This window comes from Paroedura picta, chromosome 14, assembly GCF_049243985.1.
Source record: "Paroedura picta isolate Pp20150507F chromosome 14, Ppicta_v3.0, whole genome shotgun sequence".
NCBI lineage: Eukaryota > Metazoa > Chordata > Lepidosauria > Squamata > Gekkonidae > Paroedura > Paroedura picta.
The window spans coordinates 40756881-40778105 of NC_135382.1; the positions used below are offsets into that span (position 1 = coordinate 40756881).

Genomic DNA, 21225 nt, shown 5'->3' on the forward strand with positions numbered 1-21225 from the left:
GAGTGTTGTGCTTTCCAGGGAGATGTGACCGAGTTCTTTGTGCTCTCCCCAGCTGCGATGGAATGGATTGAAAATTTAGATGTGGTGTTCAGGAGGGCTGCTCAGTCCTCAGTGAGTCTGCATAACCGTTGGACCTCCCTGGGTACATATTTTTTATTATGATACACTTCCTGTGTGGAACTCTGCAATACAAGCAATAAGTAAATAACTAAACAACCTGGGAGGAGAACAGTTGGCTCTTGCACGCGCTCAGAGGCCTGGCTTTACTGTTTCCGGCCATTCTTAAAATGGGTTCTGGGGATCTGGACGCTCCACCCCTTTGCAGGGCCAAACAGGCCAGGCCCTTCCGGATCCCTTTCCCTCCAGCACTCAGCTGGGCCGGCCGTGTGGGGGGCTCTGGTCCCTTCCTCTCGATGGTTCGGTCACGTCCAGCCCGTGGGCCTACGGCGGCCTCCCAGTCGCTCCAAGCGCTCTTCGGCCGGCGGAACTGGAGGGGGGGGGGAGCGGCTCCGCTTCACACGTGCAAACTGCTCGCCCCGTGCCCACGGAAGGGAAGCGGACGCCTCTCCTGCCAGGGCTTTTCGTTTTCTCCGGACGGGGGGTGGGAGAGGGCCAAGCACCCGCGGCGGGACGGGCGCCCCCCGCCGAGCCGTGGCCTGCGCAAGCCGGGTCGGGAGACGGACCATCAGTAGCCCAGCTCAGCCCAGCCGAGGAGGGGCGCGTGGTGCGGCCTCTGGGGGGCCTTGTGGAAGCTGAGGAGCCCCGTCGCCCTCCCGGTCCGTGGCATCCGCGCCTCCCTTGGCCGGCGGGGTCTGCTGGGGCGCAGGCGGGGGTAGGTGGCAGGCGGGGACCGCGAGGCGGTCGGGGCGCGCCAAGGGGCCTGCGCAGCTCCCTCGGGGCCGGCTCCACGTGCCGGAGAAGGGGGAGCGCCCCGGGGACCGGGATGGGCCGCAGGGGGCACGGGCGCCAGACATCCCGCCTCGCCTTGGGCTTCCCGGGCGCTGCGCGGGTGGCTCCGCGGGCCTTGCGACGGGCCCCGAGGCCGGCCAGAGGAGAAAGAGCTTCACGCGCTGCTTCGGCCGGTCATTCCTCTGAGCATGGCTGGAGAGGATTTCCAGATCCCGGCGGGAGGCTATCCCCTCTCCCCCCGCCGCGGCCCCCTGGAAAGCGAAAGGGCGTCCGGCTTGGCGGGGCCCGACGGCGCGGCCAGGCAGGGCTGGCACCGGCACTCGGTCGGGGCTGAGCTTGGACTGCCAGGCCCCCGAGCAGATCCGGCGGGAGATCCGGGAGACAACCGCGCGCAGCCCCCCCCCCCCAGCGGGAGAGGATCAGGCCGACGGGGGGGGAGGCGGCTGCAGATGAAGCAGGCGGCCGGGCAGACGAGGCCGCTTGCCAGAGCTGGCGGCCGCAGCCCCCCCTCGGGTGCCCTGGGAGCCGTCGGGGGAGGTGGGGGGGGTGGGTCGTCCCCCTGGCGGGCGTGGCCGGGCGGGAGCGCCGCCCGCCGATCCTCACCTGGCGCGGCCGCTTTAAAGGCCCCCGGCGGCGGGGCGGTCGGTCCAGGGAGGAGCCATCTCTGTCCAGAGCCCAGCCAGGCTCCGCGCCCGCGAGAGAGAAGCTCCTCGCCCGCCCGCCCGCCCGCCCGCCCGCCCGACGCGCCGATGGGGCTGCCGCGAAGCCGCTGGGCGCTGCTCGGCCTCCTCTGGCTCCAGGTGAGCGGACGGAGCCCCTTCGCGTCGCTTCGGGGGCGGCCGAGGGGGTTCTGCTTTGCCGGGGCTGGACCGGCGCCTGACCCCCCTCTCCTCCCCGTCGCTCTCCGCCTCAGGTGGCTGCCGTGTGCGCGCACCCGCCCTCCCCCCCGTGTGGCGCCGGCTTAGCCGCGGGCTGCTGCACTTTCGAGGTGCCGGCCGAAGACCTTCCTCGCGGCCAAGTCTTGGGGCAAGGTAAGGCGCGGCGAGGGGAAGGGAGGGGAGCGCCCCGTCGGGCACGGTGCGGGACGGCGCGGGGCTGCAGGAGTCGCGCTCTGCCGCCTCGGCGGGGGGGGGGGGAGGGTCACCGGCGTGGGGGCGCCTCCTCGTTGGGGATCCCGACTTAGGTGGGGAGTCTCCGCTCCCGCCCGGCGCCGGGCGAGGGGGAAGGGGAAAGGGAAGGGGCGGCCGGAGAGCGGGTGGGGATCGGGGCCCGGAGCCGGAGAAGTGGCGAGTGGCGTCGCTGCAGGCCCCCGGGGAGTGCTCGGAGCTGGGCGCCGGCGGGAGGAGTCGTGGGCGGCTCCCGCATTCCTGCCGCCCTTGGCTGGGGGGCAGGGCGGGGGCGGCGCGTCTGCCCAGTTCTGTGGGCCCGGGCTCTTCGTGGTGCGGAGGGTGTGGCCCCCCCTTCCCCTGCTCTCCGGGGGGGGGGCTGGCCTGGCCTCCGAAGGGCCCGCCGCCCCCCCCCCCGCCCTTGTGAAGCTGCCGCATTGTGTGCAGGACAGTCGCTGGTCTGTCTCCTTTGTCGGGGGAGCTGGAATCCGCTTGTAGGTGCGTGCCAGTTGTTAAAAGTTGCCCACCCGACGTGGGGGTGAGCTCCAGAAGGGTTGCCTGTGGTCAGAATGCCCTCGGCTTCCCGTGCCCGACAGTGACCTGCTCACCCAGCCGGGCCTGGCCGGGGGCCAAGGCCTGTTAACCTCCTGGCGCCCCGAGTCAGGCCCCGGGCTTTGTGCCCCTTCCGGGCCTGGCGGGCGCTTCTGGCACTCCCACTTCCCAGGTGCGGCTCTAGAGGCCATTCGGGGGGGGGGGCACAGTCTGCTTGCTCATCCCCACCAGGGGAAAGGGGATCGAGGGTGGGGAGGCGGGCTCTTGGTCCTCAGGGTGCATTTCTAGAGGGCAGTGGGGCGAGCGGGCGCAGCCTGCAGGCCGGGTTACATTGTGCTTTTGGATTAGCCACTGGGAAGCCTTGCGAGCCCCCTTGGGCTGAGGGCGGCCCCCATGGGGTTGGCATCTGGTGGCCTGGCAAGAGCCCAGTGCCAGCAGTCCGGCCAAGGGGGGGGGGGTGGATGCTGGGGCAAGAATGTCGCTGCCTCCCCACCCCCACTTCCTGCACTCTGGGCTAGCTGGTGGAGGGCCTCTGAGAAAAGACCCACAGCCCACTCCCACACGGGTCACAGGGCGCCCACAGATGGAGCACTGCTCTGTTTCGGCCGAGCTGGAATGCCCCTGCAGGGCCCAGGCAGGCTTTCCGCGGAGGCCTAGTAACTCCCACGGCTGGCTGCCCCCCCCCCCATCCTCTAGAGACGAGGCCTTATTCAGGGGCAAGAGGGCCCTGGCTGGGTGAGACACTATGGGGCAGCTTGCCAGAGGGCTGCCTGTGCATGTTCGGGGGGGGGGGGCTGCCTCCCACACCCTCTGAGAGGAAGCTGCTTCCTGGAGGCTCTGGAGCTCTGCTAATGGCCGCAGCACTTAGGAGATGCCATTAAGTGATGAGCGGGCTGCGGAGGGGGGGCAGGGGGGGCGCAGTGGGGATCTTGTTGTCCTTGTTGGGAGGAGGCCTGAGTGACTCTGCAGTCCTGTGCCCTACTCGCTGGGGGGGGGGGGGAGCCCCGAGCACTCTGTCTTCTTGCCCCAAGCGTCCTGGGTCTGCTCCTGTTGTGTTTGGGAGGCCTTGCCATCTGTGACCAGAGCCCCAGAACTCAGCAGGAGGCTCTAGCATCTCAGCTGGACCCCACTGTGGCCATGCTGAGTTCTCCCTTCCTGCTCTCCCTGCAGGACTTTGGCCAGAAGCCACACTGGTGGGGGGGGGGGACCCTGGGATATCTGCAGGGAAGTCGTTCGGGGGGCAAGCTGCTCATGTGCTGAGAGTGGCAGAGTGGGGTTGGTGGGTGTCCGAAGACCCTCTCTGTCCAGCCTTCCTTGCTCACTTGTTGATGGCGGATCAGGCCCAGCGTTCCACGCTGTAGGATGATGCTGGTCCCAAGGCGACCGCAGCTGCAGCGTGCCTTCCTGCTTCGAGGGTAGGGGAGGCCTGAAGGGAGCCGTTGGTGGGGGGCTTCCCTGTCGGTGGTCTTGGCCTGGCCTGAAGCCGTGCCAGGGGCCCGTGTCCTCCTCTGGCTGGGCCAGGCATGTCCTGGGGCCTGCCTCCTCTGTCCTGCTGGCTCCCCAGCATCCCTTTTCCTCTAGAGGCCAGCTGCTGCTGGGTGGGAAGTGGAGCGTGCCTGAGCCTCTGGCGGGAAGGAGGGGGCGGAAGCCTGCAGGCAAGGCCTCTTGCTGGCGTGTGGCTCCCGAGTGGGGCTAGTGTAAAGGCTGCGGCGGGTGGGGTGGGGGTCCTCCTTGGAGCTTCTTTGCCAAGCGAGAGGAAGCTCCGCGTCTTGGCTGGACTTGGTCTGGTTGGGCCCTTGGCACGCATGCTCCGTAGGGGTGCCTCTGGAGGCTGCTGGGCCCTTGTGGCTGCAGGGGCCCAGTTGGCTTGAGCACCTCACTTAGCTCCAGGTGCTGGTTATGGCCCCTAAAGCCTTCCGTGGGAAGGGGGGGCAGGTCTAGGATTCCTGAGAAGTACCCTGCTGTCTACCCCTAACTTTGGGTCCTGGAATGGCCGTGTGCAGAGAGGGCTACAGAGGGGGGGGGGGGCAGAGCTCCCCTCCCCCACTGCCTCTGTTGCTATTTTCCTCTATGATTTGAGGTTGGTGAAAGCACTCCAGAGGAGGGGGCTTTCATAGAATCCTAGAGTTGGGAAGGACCTCTAGGGGCATCTAGTCCAACCCCTGCAGTGCTGGAACTCACAACTCCCTGCCCACCCACGGGGACCCCAATTCCATGCCCAAATAAGCAGAGCGCCTGCTTGTGTTGCTCCGGCTCCCGATCCTGGCCAGGTAAGGAAAGGCTGGGCGTGGTCCCAGGAGCAGGTCACCAGAGGGCTGAACAGACCAGGGTGGGCTGGCTGTGGGGGCTGCAGGCCTCAGAGCCCAGAGGGTGGGAGCCCCGTGCGTTTGTGGGCTTGTGTCTGCTTTAGTCTAAATCATGAAGAGCGTCTCGTCGTGCAAGCCAGGCAGCTGATCTTCTCAAGCAGCCTTCGCCTGGAGTAGATTTAAAAATCTAAGGAATAGATTTCCTTGTGTATTCCCTGCCCAATGGGGACCCAAAGCTGTTTAGCCTCCCAACAGCCCAGTGAGAGGGGCTGGGCTGAGGGGGCTTTCGAATTGGGTCTCCCAGATCTTAGTCTGACGCACTGACTACGCTGGACTTCCGGGGGCGGGGGAGTCAGCAAGATCCCAAACAAGATCAGGGGAACAGATTTAGAGTCCAGCAGGGGCACCTTTAAGACAAGTTTTGTTCAAGGGATGAGCTTTCTTTCGGCACAGGATGATACACTTGACCTTGTACCCGAGGAAGGGGGCTTGCCCACAGAAGCTCACCCCTTGAGCAAAACTTTGTTCCTCTTAAAGGTGCCCCTGCCGGACTCGGTTCGGCTGCTTCAGACCAACAGTGTGACCCACGGGACTCTTAAGGCCAGGCCTGGGAGGACGGTGGTGGTGGAAGAAAGAAAGGCCGGAGCTTAGACTGTAGGGCCTGGCCTGCCCCTCCCTCCTGTGCCCTGGCAGACTAAAGACTAAATCCTGCCTGAGGCTGGATTCCCCTCCCTCGCCCTTAGGCTTTGGGGTAAACACTCCCCCCCCCCAAGGTCCAAGCAGTTCAAGGGCTGGCTTCTTGATTGCCCTCCCATCCCCCAGCCTTGAAAAGACAAACAAAGCCCCTCCCCTGGCCAGAGGCTACCTGAAATCTCTGGGGGAGGGGGAGGGGAAGGGAGGGGGGCTTTGGTTTCTGAGGGGAAGATTCCTTATCAGAGGCGCATTCCAGCCTCCTTTCTGCAAAGTCCAGACCCTCCATTAGGGAGCTTGTTCACACTTGAGCTGAGGCTGTCAGAGGATGGCTTGGCCAGATAACAATTCCTGGGCTCAGGAGGGCTTAAGTCAGATGGACTTTGAGCTGCAGACGCTGCCTGGTTAAGGGGGGTGGGCAGCGGTGGGGGTGGGGGTGGGGGTGGGGAGTGCTTGTTTGGAGTGGTTCCCCCAGGTGGGGATCCAGGCCTTGCGTTAATGGCGGCACCTGCTCTCCCCCCAGTTTGGCTTGAAGGCTGCTTGGGATGGAAGCCAGCCCGCTACAGCACGGGGGACGCCAGCTTCAGGGTGCTGGCGGACGGCACGGTCCTGGTGAGGCACCACACCCAGCTTCGTGGGGGACAGAGGACTTTCGTGGTGCAAGCCTGGGATTCCGCCGGCACCCAGTCCTCCTCCGCCATGGTGACCGTGAGGAACAAAGGCCGCCATTCTGCACAGGTAATCTGCAGAGAGCACCTGGCTGCCCTCCGGGGAGCGCGGGCGCCATGGCAACCTTTGTGCCTCTGCAGGCGAAAGGATGCTAATGGGGCGGGCTGTTCCTCCCCAGGGCAGGTAGGAAACACCTCTGAGGAGGAGCAGCCTGTGCCCAAGGGGGGGGGAGTTCTTCCTGTGACGAAATAGCAGCCCTGGGCTCCCCGGCCTTGGAGACCAGGCTGGTGCGCAGCTGCTGGGGTTTCCTTCAGGGATGCCCTGCACAGGATGGCAGCACAGCACGGGCAGCCTGGCTCCTCTGGCGGCACCGGGCCTGCCTTCTCCAGCTGCCCCCTTTGCTGGCTTCAGCCCTGCTGCATCTACTCATGCGCTACCCTCAGTCCTACAAATGCACGAATTTGCCGGGCGCTCAGCTGGTGTTGCCAGCGGTGGGAGGCCTCCTGGCCATCCCATTAAAAGGCATCACAGTGCCTGTTTTTCCCATAGTAGAGAACTCAAGAGAGTCTGGAGCCTTCCCCATGGAACTTCCCTCACACACAACTGAACTTTTATGGCATCATCATCATCCTCCTCCTTTTGTTTGGCTTTAGAAGACTGACAAGCTTCTCTTCCAAACTCGGGGGGGGGGGGGGAGGGTTGACGTGTCCTTAGTGGGAGTGAATTCCCAGGGCCTGCCCTAGTGCCCCTCCCCCCTCCTTCCTGGCAATTAAACAGGCGTGCCTTGTGCCCACCTGCCGGTTGGGTGGGTGGGGGCAGGTGAGAATTCAGCAGCAGAGGGGAGATGGTGGGCTGTGTCAGGGTGAGCCCTCTGCGCAGGCTGGTTTGGGGGTGTTTTGGCTACGGCTGCTGCTGCATCTGCCGCTTGGGCTTCCTCAGGAGGGCTGGGAGTCCCAGGCTGCTTTGTCCTGGGGTCCTGGCCCTGGGGCCGGGGATGGTCCTGCCCAGGGTGGGAGGGGCTGCGGCCAGAACCAGAGCCTGACATTTTGTGGAGACTTTGTTTTCCAGGCTCATTGGGCAGCCACCCCAGATAGGGGCCACCACGTTGCGGGGCCTGTCCACGTTTGTGCTCCTTCCTGCAGGGGTTGGAGATTGTGATTCCCATTTTGGGCAACTGTGCTCAGCGGTCAGCAGGGGGGAAACTCTGTTAGACTCTCATCCGCACAGAAGACTCTGCCCTTTTGCAGGGGGAGTCTGATGGAGCCCACCGAGGGGAGGAACGAAGGTTTCCGGGGCCTGGGACTGGCCTGAAGCGGCAGAAGAGGGACTGGGTGATCCCGCCCATCAAGGTCCCCGAAAACGAGAGGGGTCCCTTCCCCAAGAGTCTAGTCCAGGTACAGCTGGGTCTTGAAAGGCCCCAGGCCCCTGGGTGGGGGTGGGGAAGGTGCCTCTTCGGCCCTGAACTGGCTGTGCCTCTAGGTCTTCCCGGGAGGGGATGGGAGGGGGGGGAACAAAGAGGCCTGGCGACTCTTCTTCGGAGAGAGGCAGCTTCTTGGAGTTGTGTGACCAGTGGGGGGGCATGCCTTAGTGGTGGAGCCCCTGCTTGGCCCACGAACGGTTCCTGGTTCAGCCCATCCCAGCTCCAAGGAGCTTGGGGGGGTAGGGCCAGTTAAAGCCCTTCTCCGACAGAGGCCCTGGGGGGGGGGCAGGGACCTCAGATGCCGAAAGAGAGGCGGCCTCACGTGCCCAGAGGTGGCTGTTTCTTGGCTTGGAAGTGCTCCAGCCTTTGCTTCCGCCCTCAGATCAAGTCCAATCGGGAAAAAGTGACCAAAATCTTCTACAGCATCACTGGGCAGGGGGCGGACATGCCCCCTGAGGGCATCTTCACCATTGAGAAGGAGACGGGCTGGATGAAGGTGACCCAGCCCCTGGACAGAGAGGCCATCGACAAGTACCACGTGAGTGAGTGGCTCCTCCTGGGCCTGGCCGGCCGGCGGAGGCGGCTTTTCACTTGGGGCTTTGCTTCAAAGAGGGGAGTCCGAGGGGCTCAAGCGCTTTCCCTCCTGGCCTCCTTCCACTGCAGCTCTTTTCCCACGCTGTGTCTGAAAATGGGAAGCCGGTAGAGGAGCCGATGGATATCATAGTCACGGTCACGGACCAAAACGACAACCGGCCTCAGTTCACCCAGGAGGTCTTCCGAGGGTCTGTTGTGGAAGGAGCAACACCTGGTAAGGGGGATGGTGCGCTTGCCGAGAGGAGGAAGCTGCTGCATCAAGAAGGGGGGAGAGGAGAGAGGATAGACTGACTCCCCCCCCCCCGCTGCTTTTGTGTCTCTGAGAGCTCGGCTAGGATTTAGCTCCCAAAGTGCTTTGAAGGGTGCTGTTGAAGCATGTCTGGTGCTTACGGCTGGGTTCCTAAGAGCCAGAGGGTCCCGCCCGGGCCAGAAGGTTGCGCTCCAGCTCAGGAGTGTGGAGTGAACATGGGGGGGGGGCTCTGAGCCTCAAGCTGGCCGAGGGGCAAGACGCTTGCGGGCCCCGGCTTCCTTTGCAGGGCTGTCCTCAAGCCATTCTTCAGGTTTCCACTCCAAAGGAGTGGCGGGAGGCTCCTGCGGGCATGCACTAGCCTGCTAGACCCCAGGGAGGAAGCACATGTCTTGCCTGGTCTGGGGAGGGGGGGGGCAGAGGCGGCTGCAGGAGGAGTGCCCCATGGCCGCTGCTCAGGGAGGGGATCACTCAGCAGGCCAGGAGCCCACTTCCGCCCTCCCTGTCCTGGCATGGCGGCTGGGCTCAGGGCAGAGCATGCAGCCTGCCGGCCAGAGGGTCCTGCTTCAGGGCACCAGCCTCTCCAAGAGGAAGTCCGTTGCCAGCAGGACCAGGGGGTCTGCAGATGGCCTCCAAAGCCGCTGCTGGTCCCGCAGGCTGGCTGGACCGGTGACTGGACGAGGCAGTGTCATGTGTGTCCCCCTCCCCCCGCCCCCCAGGGACCTCTGTGATGCAAGTCTCTGCCACGGATGCTGATGACGCCGTGGACTCCTACAATGGGGTGGTCGCCTACTCCATTGTGACCCAAACGCCGGGTGAGCCCGAGAAGCACATGTTTGCTGTCAACCGACAGACGGGCAGCATCAGTGTCATTGCCAGCGGCCTGGACAGAGAGGTGAGCAACCCGGGAAGGCTCCCTGGTGAGGACTCTGGCCAGGCCCTGCCGGGGTACTGCCTCCTCACAGAGGGCCTCCCCCAGGGGCACCCCAGCCACCTTGCGGCCGTGGGTCGGTGCTTCCTGGCCCTTCCAGGCGCCTGGGTGACTTTCCCTTTCCCTTTGGAGCGGCCTGCTTCCCTCCCCCCACCCCCCAGGTGCCTTGGCCGGCTTGCAGGGAGGCTGGGCAGAGAGGCTGGTGCTTAAAACAAGCCACAGATCTTGTCGAGTGAGTGGCTGCCAAGGAGCAGCAGGTGTCTAAACTGCTGATTTGTCAAAAGCTGCTCCAAACCGCAGGGAAAAGCAGGAGAGAAATGCTGAAGCGGCTGACCCAGTTGGGAGGGAGAAGTGCCCCTGCAGGGCTGGTGGCTCCCAAATCCTGGGTGTTGCTGCTGGGTGCCGGCTTCGGGACGCAGGGCGGGATTGGGGCTCCTCCAGCTCCCACAAGTGTTCCAGCGCTGGAAAAGGGCGGAGCTCACTGGGGAGCCCCTGAGCCTTAGAGGAGCGTCGGGAGAGGGCAGCCTCTGCCGGCAAAGAGGCCTGCTTGGGTCTGGGGGGGCCGGTGGGGGCACCCCGAGGACTGGCGGAGGATCAGCCAGATGGCCGGTGGGAATCCTTGCTCTGGTCCTCAGGGCTGCCCCTGCCTGCTTGTTGCTGAAGCAACACCTTCCTCTTCCAGAGAGTGCGGGAATATACGCTCGTCCTGCAAGCTGCCGACTTGGAAGGCAAAGGGCTGACCACCACGGGATCTGCAGTGATTGAAATTGCCGATAAAAATGACAACGCCCCCCAGTTCAGCCCCTCCCTGGTAAAGGGACCCCTTCCTCTGGGCCTTTGCGTGTGTCTGCCCCGGAAGCTGATCTCCCCGGGCTGCCTCACAAAGGAGCTGGGGGGGGGCAGGGGGGAGATCAGTAACGTGGACATGTTTGAGGCTACTCTGATGGCTGACGCCTTCTTCCTGGCCGCCATTGCCCCGGGGCCCACTGTGGTAGTGGAGGACTGGGTGGGTGACGGCTCCTGATGAACACCGGTTTTATAGGCGAGGCAACACACAAGCTGTGCCTGCTGGGGGTCAGCAGGGGGAACTGGATGGGCCGTGGGCCTGGATAAGTCGAAAGCAGGAAAGCAAGATGTCCTGCCCCGTCCCAAAAGTCTTATTCATGCCGCCCTGTGTCGTTGTTTGCTGTTGTTTGCTGACGGTGGCCGATGGGACTTCGATTGAATGGTTCTTCTGAGTGCAGCTCATGACCCCCGGGTGCTTCTGGCGGGCTGCTCCCTGTCAGCAGAGACTGCACCAGACATGCTGCATGAATGCTGAAATACTTGCCTCTGGGGCAATTGCGCTCTTTGCAGTACACGGCAGAGGTGGCCGAGAACGAGGCCAACCTGGAGGTCGTACGACTGTCTGTGACGGATATGGACGAGGCTGGCTCAGCTGCGTGGCGTGCCGTGTACAGAATTGTGCGTGGCAATGAAGGGGGCTTCTTCCGCGTGTCCACCGACTTGGAAAGCAATGAAGGCATTGTGGAGACAGCCAAAGTATGTCTAAGGCTTGCATCTGCCATGCTGAGACGGCCGAGGGAGGGGCGGATGCTGCAGCCAGGGGGTCTTTGTCCCTTGGGCAAGCCAGAGGACAGCAGCGTGGGGAGGGGGGGCACCACATGGCATATGCCAGAACAATGCCCGGTGAGGAGATGCCAGGCTTCCTTTTCTGATTGCTGTTGCTTGCCCATGAAGAGCATTTTGGCTTTCTTGCTGGTCCATGAGGTGAACCTGGACCTGAATTCCACTCCCCTGCTGAAAACCAACATGGCCCCCTCCCCAGATATTGGGGTGGGAGTCCACAGGGGCTGTTCATCCGAGAGAAACAGCGCTCAGCCCAGCTTGGAATTTGGCCCCGGTTTCCTTGCTGTTCAGCGAGCCTTCGTTGCTCTCACCTTGCCTGCAAGAGCAGCTCCCATTTTCCCGTGCAGCCACTGAGGCTGGACCCTCTTCTGTCCCAAGGATGGCATTACTGAGAGAGGTCCCCCCCACCCCCCCACCCTCGGCCTAGAGTTGAGGTAGCTGGAGCAGGAGGAGAATGGGGTTGGCGGAGGGGCTGCTTAACGTATGCCTGAGTTTAGGCAACGCAGCAGTTTCCTGAGACCCTTTCCAGCCCCCCAAAGGATGCCACTGCAGGCCTGGGGCAGCTTCTCCTGCTTGCCTTCAGAGCAGCCCAGTGGGTCTGACATTGGCGCTTCCCTTTCCTCCCCAGGGCCTGGACTTTGAAGCGAAGGGACAGTTTGTGCTGCAGGTGGCAGTCACCAACGAAGACCCCTTCACCGTGAAGCTGCCCACGTCCACAGCAACCGTGACGGTCAACGTGAGGGATGTGAACGAGGCGCCCGTCTTTGATCCCCCAGTGAAGAGGGCCGAAGCCTCGGAGGATGTCCCTCTAGGGCACAAAGTCACAGCGTACACTGCCCGCGACCCAGACAGGAGGCAGCCCCAGAAAATCAAGTAATTCGTTTGGCTGCTGAGCAGAGCAGGCTTCCTCCTGGAGAAGGGATGGTTGGGCTGCTGGCCTGGGCTGAGGTTCTGGCGTGATCCGTGTCCGCATTCTTACCTAGATGGTGGGTGGGTGGGGGGTTGAGACAGGGCCTCTGGACACTGTCGACAGACCCCCTCGGTGGGAGGAAGGGCTGCCAGGGCTCAGAGGCAGAACCTCTGCTTGGCCTGCAAAAGGTCCCTGGTTCAGTCCCCAGCATCTCCAGGTAAGAAGATCAGGTAGGAGGATCTGTGAAAGTTACTCTGGCTGAGAGCTGCTTCCTGCTGAGTGGACAGAACTGACCTTGGTGGGCCAAGGGTCGGACTCAGTAGAAGGCAGCATCAGGCGTGTTCACTGCAGCAGAGACCAAAGCCTTATTTAAGAGTCATGGGTCTGTATTCTGGAGTAGAAATCACTTCCTTAGATGCATCTCCTGGGCAGCTGTACGTGTCAGGCAGGGAAGAGAAGTTATAAGCAGCAGGGTCAAAGGGGCAGGAAACGGGGTGGAACATAATTGCATCAAGTTCAAATGCAGCCTCTCAGTTTTGCTTAGCTGTTTAAATGCTTGAAAGGGCTTTAAGTCTTAGGTCCTTGTTCATTAAGACTTTGGGAGATGTTATCAGATTTCTTGATGAATTCTAATTAGTTCGCTTCAACCTGGAGCTTCCTTTGGGAGTTCTCTGGGCGGGTGGAGAATGGCGGCTTCTGGCCTGGCTGTAGAGTTTCCTGAGGGATTTTCCCTGCACATCCTTTGGTTTAAAACAACCCAGAGGCAGACCAGACGGTCAAGTCCAAACTGGTTCTGAGAAATGGCCAGGCCGTGCCCAGCAGAGAACAGAAGGCCACTGGCAGGTAATGCGCAGATTCCAGCTCGGAGTGCTCCGGTGCATCGTGGGTGATCTCATGCACATCCTGCACAGTGAGATCTCCCGCTTGGGGAGGCCCCCCGTCTGCGTCATGCACAGGAGGCCCCCCATTCAGGTGATGGGAGGGGCTTCTGCTCAAACTCCTGCAGAACTTCGGCCGATCGGAGCAGAGAAGACTGGCCTTGACACGGGGGAGTAAGGGAGCATCTGTTCTTCCCGGGCTCAGAGACCCGCCCAGTCCAAAACAATGATTATGGGCTGCCTGACTGACAGAACCGGGGACTGGCTCAGAGGCTAACTCTATCCTTCTACCCATTCGGGCCCCCTCTTTCAGCATCTGGAAAGGGAAGGCAACTGCCAGCAGCTCCGAGACTCCTTCAGGTAGAGAAAAGCAGCATATCAAAGCCAACTCTTCTTCTTCTTCATCTAATGCTGGCTGCTCACTTGTAGGCTCCTTTCATGAGCAGGAGCATGCTGTCAATCAAGAGGCAAAGAAGGGGCCTGGTTCCCCAGGTGCAGGTGCATCAGCCAACCCAAGGCTGACCAAAGCCCGTGTTCCTTCTAGTCGAGGGGGTCTCTGACCTGGTTCTGCAACCTGAGAGCCCTTGAGGGGGCCTGCCACGCCATGGCTCTGCCCCGCCTCCTGGTAGCTTCAGCAAGCACCTCCCCCCACCTCCCCCCCCCCCCCAGAGGAAAGGCCTGGATAAGGTGGGGGTGGGAAATTGCTCCTTGGCTGATGCTGTGAATAGCTGTGAAATGGGGCGAGACTTAGCCAGGCAGGCGAGCCGCCTGGGGCAGTGAAGGGTGCCCTCCATCCTCTGCCTGCTCAAACCTTGAGATGCCCTTGACGTCTGCTGGGGCAGACGGTTTGCCGGAAGCCCTGAGGATACGGCCTGTCCTAGAAGCACAGGGCTGCCCTCCCACAGAGCTGTCTGGGGCACTTGTCCCCTCCTGTGGGCCATATCTCTGGGGAAATGTTTTTGTTGGCTTAAAGGCATGTGCCTTTTCTGGGGGCTCATGGGGGCAAATAGGGGCTCCTGCAGGGAAGAAGAGGCTGAGGAGAAAGAGGGGGCTGGCCACAAACAACCTCCCCACATCCTGCCTCCCCTCCTCTCCCCTTGCATTTTGAAGGGTCTCTTCTGCATGTGCCTGGATTTGGATGCTGTTGAGAGGGGCACCCTTGTCTGCCTCTGGCTCTGGGCAGCCATCTCTCTATTTTGTGGCGGGTTCAGCGTCTGCCTTCCTCCCAGGTACTTCATGGAGGATGACCAGGCGGGCTGGCTGGCCATTCATGCAGAGAGTGGCATCATCACGACCAGGGCGGCCTTGGACCGGGAGTCCTACCTGGTGAAGAACAACACCTACCAGGCCGTGGTTCTGGCTGTGGATGACGGTAGGGCTGCAGGGGGTGGGTGGGGGGGGGGGAATCAAAGGCCTCATTGTTGGGCAGAGCAGCAGCCTGGCCGTCACCACCCGTGTGAGAGGCACATGGCTCCTGAGCTGCGCTCCCTCACAGGCTGTCACGAGAAACCACATTCCAGCCTGATTAAGGGGGGGGGGGAGATAAATTCCCTTCCGTCCTTCCTCCGTATCTCTTAAGGAATGTTCTGGGTGGCCCTCCCTGGGACCTCAGTGGGGTGGAGCGGAAGAGCACCGCACCTTCCTGTAACAAGGAATGGTGGAAGGGCTTGGGAGGAGGGGACCCCCCACCTCTCCCCCCACCTTTGAGACCTGTGGTGGGAAGGACGGGTAGGGAGTGAAGCCGAGTTCAGCTCGCTGCTCAGCGTTGTGCCTCTTCTGATGATGCCAAAAGCACATCTGAGCCATGTTAAGAGTACCAATAGTCACGCTTAAGTGCCCTTTACTTAACTAACAATTCATGCACCGTTCTGGTTCTCAAAATAAATTACAGAGACACAGAGCTGGCGTGAGCTGTTCGCTTTGTGCATGCACTCCTTCTGCACACTCCCCTAGCTGTGCTTGGCAGGCCTGGAGCATAGCAATTTGGGATTTGCAAAGAGCTAGGAAGAGGGCAGCCTCAGGGTGGGGGCAGGGGGTCTGGAGGGGCGCATCCTGCAGCATGGGGAGCATCTTGGGTGTCCTGGAGTCCAGGCAGTCGCCAAGAGCCACCTTGGGGTCGTGGCTAGGAGTGGCGGCTTCTTACCTGGCAAGCTGAGTTTGATTCCCTGCTCCTCCACATGCAGCCAGCTGGGTGAACTTGGGCTCGTCAGAGTCCGGTTAGAAGCTGTCCTCACAGAACAGTTCTCTCGGAGCTCTCAGCCTCACTTGCCTCACAGAAGGGAAGGCGAAGGCGAAGGCAAGCAGCTCTGCAGAAACCAGCTCTTCTCCTTCTTTGTGTGGACTGGAAGCCGGAAGCCCTTCTAGCCCCCTTCTCCCTTTCCCCCATACAGGCAGCCCCCCAGCAACTGGGACAGGCACCCTCCTGCTGTCCCTGCGGGACGTGAATGACAACAGCCCAGAGCTTGACCGCCACGAGATCACGATCTGCAACCGGGAGCCCGAGACGCAACTCCTGCGCATCCTGGACAGGGATGAGCCCCCCAACACTTCCCCCTTCCGTGCAAAGCTCACCAACAGCTCAGATGAACACTGGGGGGTGGAGATGGATGCCAAGGGTGAGCACTGCCTGGGACCTGCCCTTGGTGGCGCATGTGGAGCCGGGAGTGGCTTCCCTCTGCCACCAGCACAGGTCCATGGGTGGGGCTCGGCTGCCCCTTGCCCTCTTGAGCCTCAGGAATTCTCCCCAAGGGGACCCCAGACCAAATTGCATACTTCCCCTCTCCTTGACAGTATCCTCACAGCAGCCTTGTGAGGTAGGCTACCCTGAGAGCCTAACTACAGTACCACAGTGGCAGAGCTGAGGACACTTGAGCCCCCAGCCCAGGCTGGCTCTCGTCATGCGCTCAATGGTCCTTAACGCCTGCAGCCATGGACTCTCGCTGTGCTTTCCAAGGGTGATCTTTCCCAGAGGCCCAGAGCACAGCCTCTCCATGGATGCAGCATTTAGCGCCAGCATGACATGCGCCTCTTGCCCAGCAAGCCTTCCCCGTGGCGTGGGCAAGGGAGTAGTGGGAGGGGTCTGGCCTGCTCAGGCCCCCAGTCGCACGTGTGCTGGCCAGGGCCTCTGCCTGGCATGGCGCTCTCCTTGCTGACCCCAGGCCCCGTCTGTGCTTGCAGGGGAAGTGGCCATGCTGAAGCTGCTGCAGCCCCTGCAGGGGGGCATTTATGGCATTTACCTCCAGCTCTTCGACAACCAGGACAGGGCCCAGGCAGCGGCCCTCAGCGCCACCGTCTGTGAGTGCCAGGGGCCTGTGGACCAGTGCCGGGAGAAGCAGATGGCTGGCATCGGGGCTCCTGCCATCCTGGCCATCCTGGGGGCCATTTTGGCTCTGCTGAGTGAGTGTGCCCGACTTTGTGGGTGGGGGGGCACACACATGGAAGTGTGCTGCTGCAACCTGCTGGGTTTTGTGAGGGGAGGGGGGCCAGGCACTGGCACAAGCGGTGTACTTTGGGCACGAGAGCCAAGTGCCATGTTGGCATGGGCAGGGAGGGGTGATGGGCAGGCACTGCCCATCACAATCACTGCCCCTTTCTTTCCCCTTGAACAACGAGGCCCAGAACTGTGGCTCCGCCCTGACTAGTTTGTGCTCTTGCTGGAGCTCTGGTGAGGCAGAGGGCTGGGCAGAGCCTCCCTTTCCTGAGAAGCAGGGAGCCAGCACCGCCAGCCGGGGTCCAGGGCACCGGGCATTCCTGCAGAGCCTCACGTTGTCGCTGTTCGCCCCCCACCCCCACCCCAGTCCTCCTGCTGCTGCTGCTGCTGTTTGTACGGAGGAGGAAGGCCGTGAAGGAGCCGCTGCTGCTTCCCGAGGAAGACACGCGAGACAACATCTTCTACTACGGCGAGGAGGGAGGCGGCGAGGAAGACCAGGTGGGTGCAGCCTGGCACCGAGGCCGGGGGCACTGCTGCAGAGGACCCTGCCCTCCAGGGGCAGCCTTGAAGCTCTTCTCCATCCTCCTGCCGTGCCAAGCTCCGCTTTGGACCACGCTGGTGGGCACGCCGGCCTGCCGTAGAGCTGCAGGGAGAGCTGTTGGACTTGTGTGATTCCCCCCCCCCCTTGGATGAGAATGGGCCAGCCTTGCAGGTCCGCAAAGGGCCTGTCCTAACGGTGGCCATCCTCTCTCCCGAAGGACTACGACCTCAGCCAGCTGCACAGGGGCCTGGATGCCCGCCCAGAAGTCATCCTCCGGAACGATGTGGTGCCCACCCCCCTGCCAGCCCCGCAGTATCACCCGCGCCCCACAAACCCAGATGAAATTGGCAACTTCATCCACGAGGTGAGGCAGAACGGGGCCCACACAGCCTGTGGGTTGAGGGTGGGCCAGGCCTGCTCCCGTCTTCCCACCCCGCCAGCTGCACCCTTCTCATTCTACCCCCATGGTCACTCGCTTGGAGAGCTCAGCTGGGGGGCCTCTACAGAATCATAGAATAACCGGAAGGGACCTCCTGGGTCATCTAGTCCAACCCCCTGCACTGTGCAGGACACTCACAACCCTCTCGCTCCTCCACTGTCACCTGCCACCCCCTTGAGCCATTCAATGCAAAGGCGGCTGATCGGGAGCCCTCCCCTGTTCACTCCTGCAGAACCTGAAGGCGGCCAACGCGGACCCCACGGCGCCCCCCTACGACTCCCTGCTGGTGTTTGACTTTGAGGGCAGCGGCTCCGAGGCTGGCTCCCTCAGCTCCATCGAATCCTCCAGCTCGGATCAGGACCAAGAGTATGACTACTTGCATGAGTGGGGCAGCCGGTTCAGGAAGCTGGCCGACATGTATGGGGGAGGCGTGGGCGACTGAGGCAGGCGCACGGATCCCGTGCAGAAGAGGCCGGAGGTTCCTGGCTGCCCCCCATCTTAAGATCGGAGTGGGCAGCCGGGATCCTGCTGGCTCCCTTATGCCAACCCTCCAGCCCCTTCGCCTGACTGGCTGGGCCCCGGTGGCTTCCCAGGACTGTAGCGCCTGCCTCAGCGGGGAGGGGAGGGGAGGGGAGGGGGTGTCACTCCCTCTGAGCTGCCTTCATGTCCCTGCCCAAGTGCCTCTGGAGACCCCACCCCTTGCCAGGGAGGCAGCCCCCAAGCCCCCACCCCCTCACACTCTGCCTGCCTGGTTCTTCCCACCTGTGTGGGGCCAGCAGCTCCCTGCAAGGACCTAATGGGGGAGGGGGAAGTGTGGGGAATGTTCCTGTCCTGCCAAGAATCCTCTAGCTGTCCTTCCCTCTCCCCATTGCTCAGCCCCCCAAGTGCTAGCAGCAGTGCTCCTGGAATCAGGTTGCCTCTTTTATACATGTTCCTTGTTCTCTTGTTTTTGTACTTGTGTGGGAAGTAGACCGGGTAATAAGCTAAAGAGTTGGACAATCAGGGTGTAAAGATTTAATAAAGGTTTTCTTTTTTAATTTGGGCATGGAACCTTTACATGTTTACGTGGGGCAGGCCTGGCTCAGGGGGCTGGGGATCAGCAGATGGAATAGGGTTATGTCGGGAGGCTGCCTCCAGGCTGGGGGTCCTGCTCCGTGGGCTGCGTGAGTACGTCTCCAGGGGTCAACTGAGAGTTGGAAGGGGCCGTGCAGGAAACCAGGTTGGTCTGACTGGATCTGTGCTGACTTCCCTGTGTTGACAAATTGCTTGAGGGTCTCACCCCCTTTAAAAGCAGCCCCATTACCTTCCCTCCAACTGAAGTCAGACTCGCTGGCCTGCAGTTTCCCGGGTCAGCTCTCCTCGCTTTCTTGAAGACTGGCCTAACATTCGCTCTCCCCCAGGAGGCCCTGAAGAGGACGGAGAAGGGTTCTGCACGGGCCCCAGACAGACCTTGGCTGCCACCTTGCAGATAAGGGTCTGTGGCTCAGTCCCGCTCTATTGCGGCCTGTGGTGAGCAAGGAAAGGAGGGGCTGCAGTCTAGACTTGCCAACCTCCAGGTGGAGCCCGGAGATCTCCACTGATTACCTTGAGGAAAATGGCTGCTTTGGAGGGCAGACTCTGGCATTGTACTCTGCTGTGTTCCTTCCCCTCAAGTCTCCCCAAATGTGTTGTGCCTGCAAGAGATGGCTTGACCTCTCTCCAAGCCTCAGAGCAGCTTGAGGTGGGAGAAGGGGTGTTCTTGTGGAGGGCCATCAGCTGGCCCTGAGGCCTGCCCTGCCTGTGCCCGGAGCAGGGCCGCAGTGCTGGGTAGCAACATGCGAGGGTGTCTGGAAGCCCCCCCTCCCCCTCCCCGTCCCCCTCCCCCCTCAGCCTCCCTGAAGCAAACAGCAGGCCAGGTGTTTTTTCCCAAAACAAAGCAGCCAAGGGCAGAGCTTTCCCAGGCCTGGGCAGAGGGGGGTGAGGGAAAGGCTTCCCTCCTTGGGCACGGGCTGGGCCTGACCCTGATGATGTCACCTCCTCTTTCAGCTTCTGACTCTGCACGCTGTGGCAGGAGGGTGCGCCTGGGCCCAGCAAGCTTTTAACATCCATTAAGTGCCAGCAGCAAATGATTTTGGGTAGCAGGGCTGGGCCCAATGTTTATCAGAGCACCTGGCCCAGCGGTTTGACTCTGCCTTCATCTAGTTCTGTGTTCAGACCAATTGTATTCAGCAGCGGCCTTTGTGAGATGTTGCCCAGGAAGCTTTGAAGGACAGCTGTACTTCTGCATCCTTCATGGAGGGGGAGAGCTTTTGGCTGCACCTTCCTTCCTGCAAGCATGACCCTCCCCCAGTTCACTAAAGCCATGAGGGGGGCATCTCCCCAGCCCATCACAATGGCGGTCTGCCTTGGTCAAAAGAGACGGGCAGGATGGCCAGGCAGCTGTTCCTGTTGTCTCCCTCCACCATCCTCAAGGTGCTGCCCCTCCGAAGACCCACCCACTTCCCCAGGAGCGGAGCTGTTTTAGGTTCAGTTCTGCCCGGTCAACGGAACACAAGGCATCCTGCTTTACCTAGCCAGCTCCTATCTCCCTCGGCTTCCACCATCCTGGATAATTTGGTATCCTTTGCAAACTTGGATCAGCTCTAACTCCCAATCTGTCGTGAGAAAACTGAATCATGCTGGGTCAGTACTGGTCCTTGTGGCTCTCCTCCACTTATTCTGTTTCCTGTGTCTTAATCCACAAAAATGTTCTCTTCTCCCGTGACTGCTGAGCTCACGCGGGAGACTTGGCTGCCTTGTCCAGAGCCTGTGGGCAGGCCTTTGGGTCACCCTTAGCTTCTGAGCCAGCCCTCAAGAGGCAGGGCTTCCCTTGCGGAAGCCATACTGATTTTCCCTCCCCCGACTGACAGATGTGCTGCCAGCTAGCCTGTAATTCTCTGGATTCCCTCTGGACCACTTGAAGAAAAATCAGCCACTTTGCAGTCCTCTGGCAGCCAAGCAGATTTTAATGATAAGTTACACAGACACCTGTGAGCTGCTGTCTGCCACCTGGACCTGGGAATTACTTATTTTGCCTTGGCATTCTGGAATGTCGTCTCCTAATCATCTCATTCTGACCTTATTCTTGCCCCACATTTTCCCCTCGGAAAGCAGACGTCCAGCCCTGGTCTCCCGTCCTGGGTTTGGGATTTAACTTGTCTTCCCATGGAGGGCTGCAGCGTTCCTCCTGGGGGGCTTGGCTTGGCTCTTCCCCTGCCTGCCTGCCTGCCTGCCTAGCGATAGCCCACCTGCCTGGAGCACATTCCAGTGTGTGTGTGGGGGGGGGGTGTGGAGGGGGGAGAATGAAACCGGAGCCTTCTCTTTCAGCCAGGCTGCTTCCCCCTCCTCCGGGGTCCCTTGCTCCAGGGCCTCTTGGCCAGTCTCCAGTCCGGCTGCTGCTCACCTGACTGGTTTTTCCTGCTGCAGCCCCTGCTTGGCACCACGGATGGATGGATGGAGGCCGAGACGGGGAGGAGGGGAGGCACATGAGCAGGCAAGTTGGATGGGGCACACTCTGACCTCCCCTTGCTTGACCTTCCAGCGGCAGCTGCTGGTCCCTGCCTTGCAACGGCACACGGACTTCCACAGGCCCTGGGAGGTGCTGGGGTGGACGGGCCAGCTTCTCTTTCCAGCTTGCCTCAGTCTCCTGGGTCCAAGGAGGGGGCCACTGCTTGCATCTACCCCATGAGAAGAGTGGGGGGGGGAGGGAGAGAACATCGAAACTGGCTTAGAGCAATGGTCCCCAACCTCCGGTCCGGAGACCGGTACAGGTCTGTGGATCAGTCGGTACCTGGCCAGGGCTCCTCCTCCTCCTCCTATTCCTCCCCGGCTGCTGGCTTGGGGGCTGCCCTGCCGCTCTGCCACCGGCTCACCTTTCTCCGGCGGCCGCCATGGCTGGGCCTCCCCCTCAGCGTGGCACTGCGCAGCTGCTGCTGGTAGCGCCCCCCAGTGAGCGG

At 61.9% G+C, this 21225-nt stretch overlaps 1 protein-coding gene across 2 annotated transcripts; it reads left to right on the plus strand.

The window, feature by feature from the left end:
- The first annotated feature begins 974 nt into the window (after positions 1–974).
- LOC143823529 (B-cadherin-like) lies at positions 975–18288 on the plus strand. 2 transcript variants are annotated; one of them, XM_077309932.1, is made up of 16 exons: positions 975–1709; positions 1823–1940; positions 6087–6301; positions 7480–7626; positions 8035–8190; positions 8316–8460; positions 9213–9388; positions 10107–10235; positions 10781–10966; positions 11682–11926; positions 14071–14213; positions 15232–15456; positions 16019–16237; positions 16639–16769; positions 17030–17176; positions 17484–18288. In XM_077309932.1, exons 1-16 carry the CDS (start codon positions 1098–1100, stop codon positions 17691–17693), a joined length of 3204 nt encoding a protein of 1067 aa, XP_077166047.1. In that variant the 5' UTR covers positions 975–1097; the 3' UTR covers positions 17694–18288. The 2 variants fall into 2 exon arrangements, with proteins under 2 accessions (XP_077166047.1, XP_077166048.1); XM_077309933.1 differs by lacking the exons at positions 975–1709; positions 1823–1940 and adding an exon at positions 2509–2513.
- The last annotated feature ends 2937 nt before the right edge of the window (positions 18289–21225 follow it).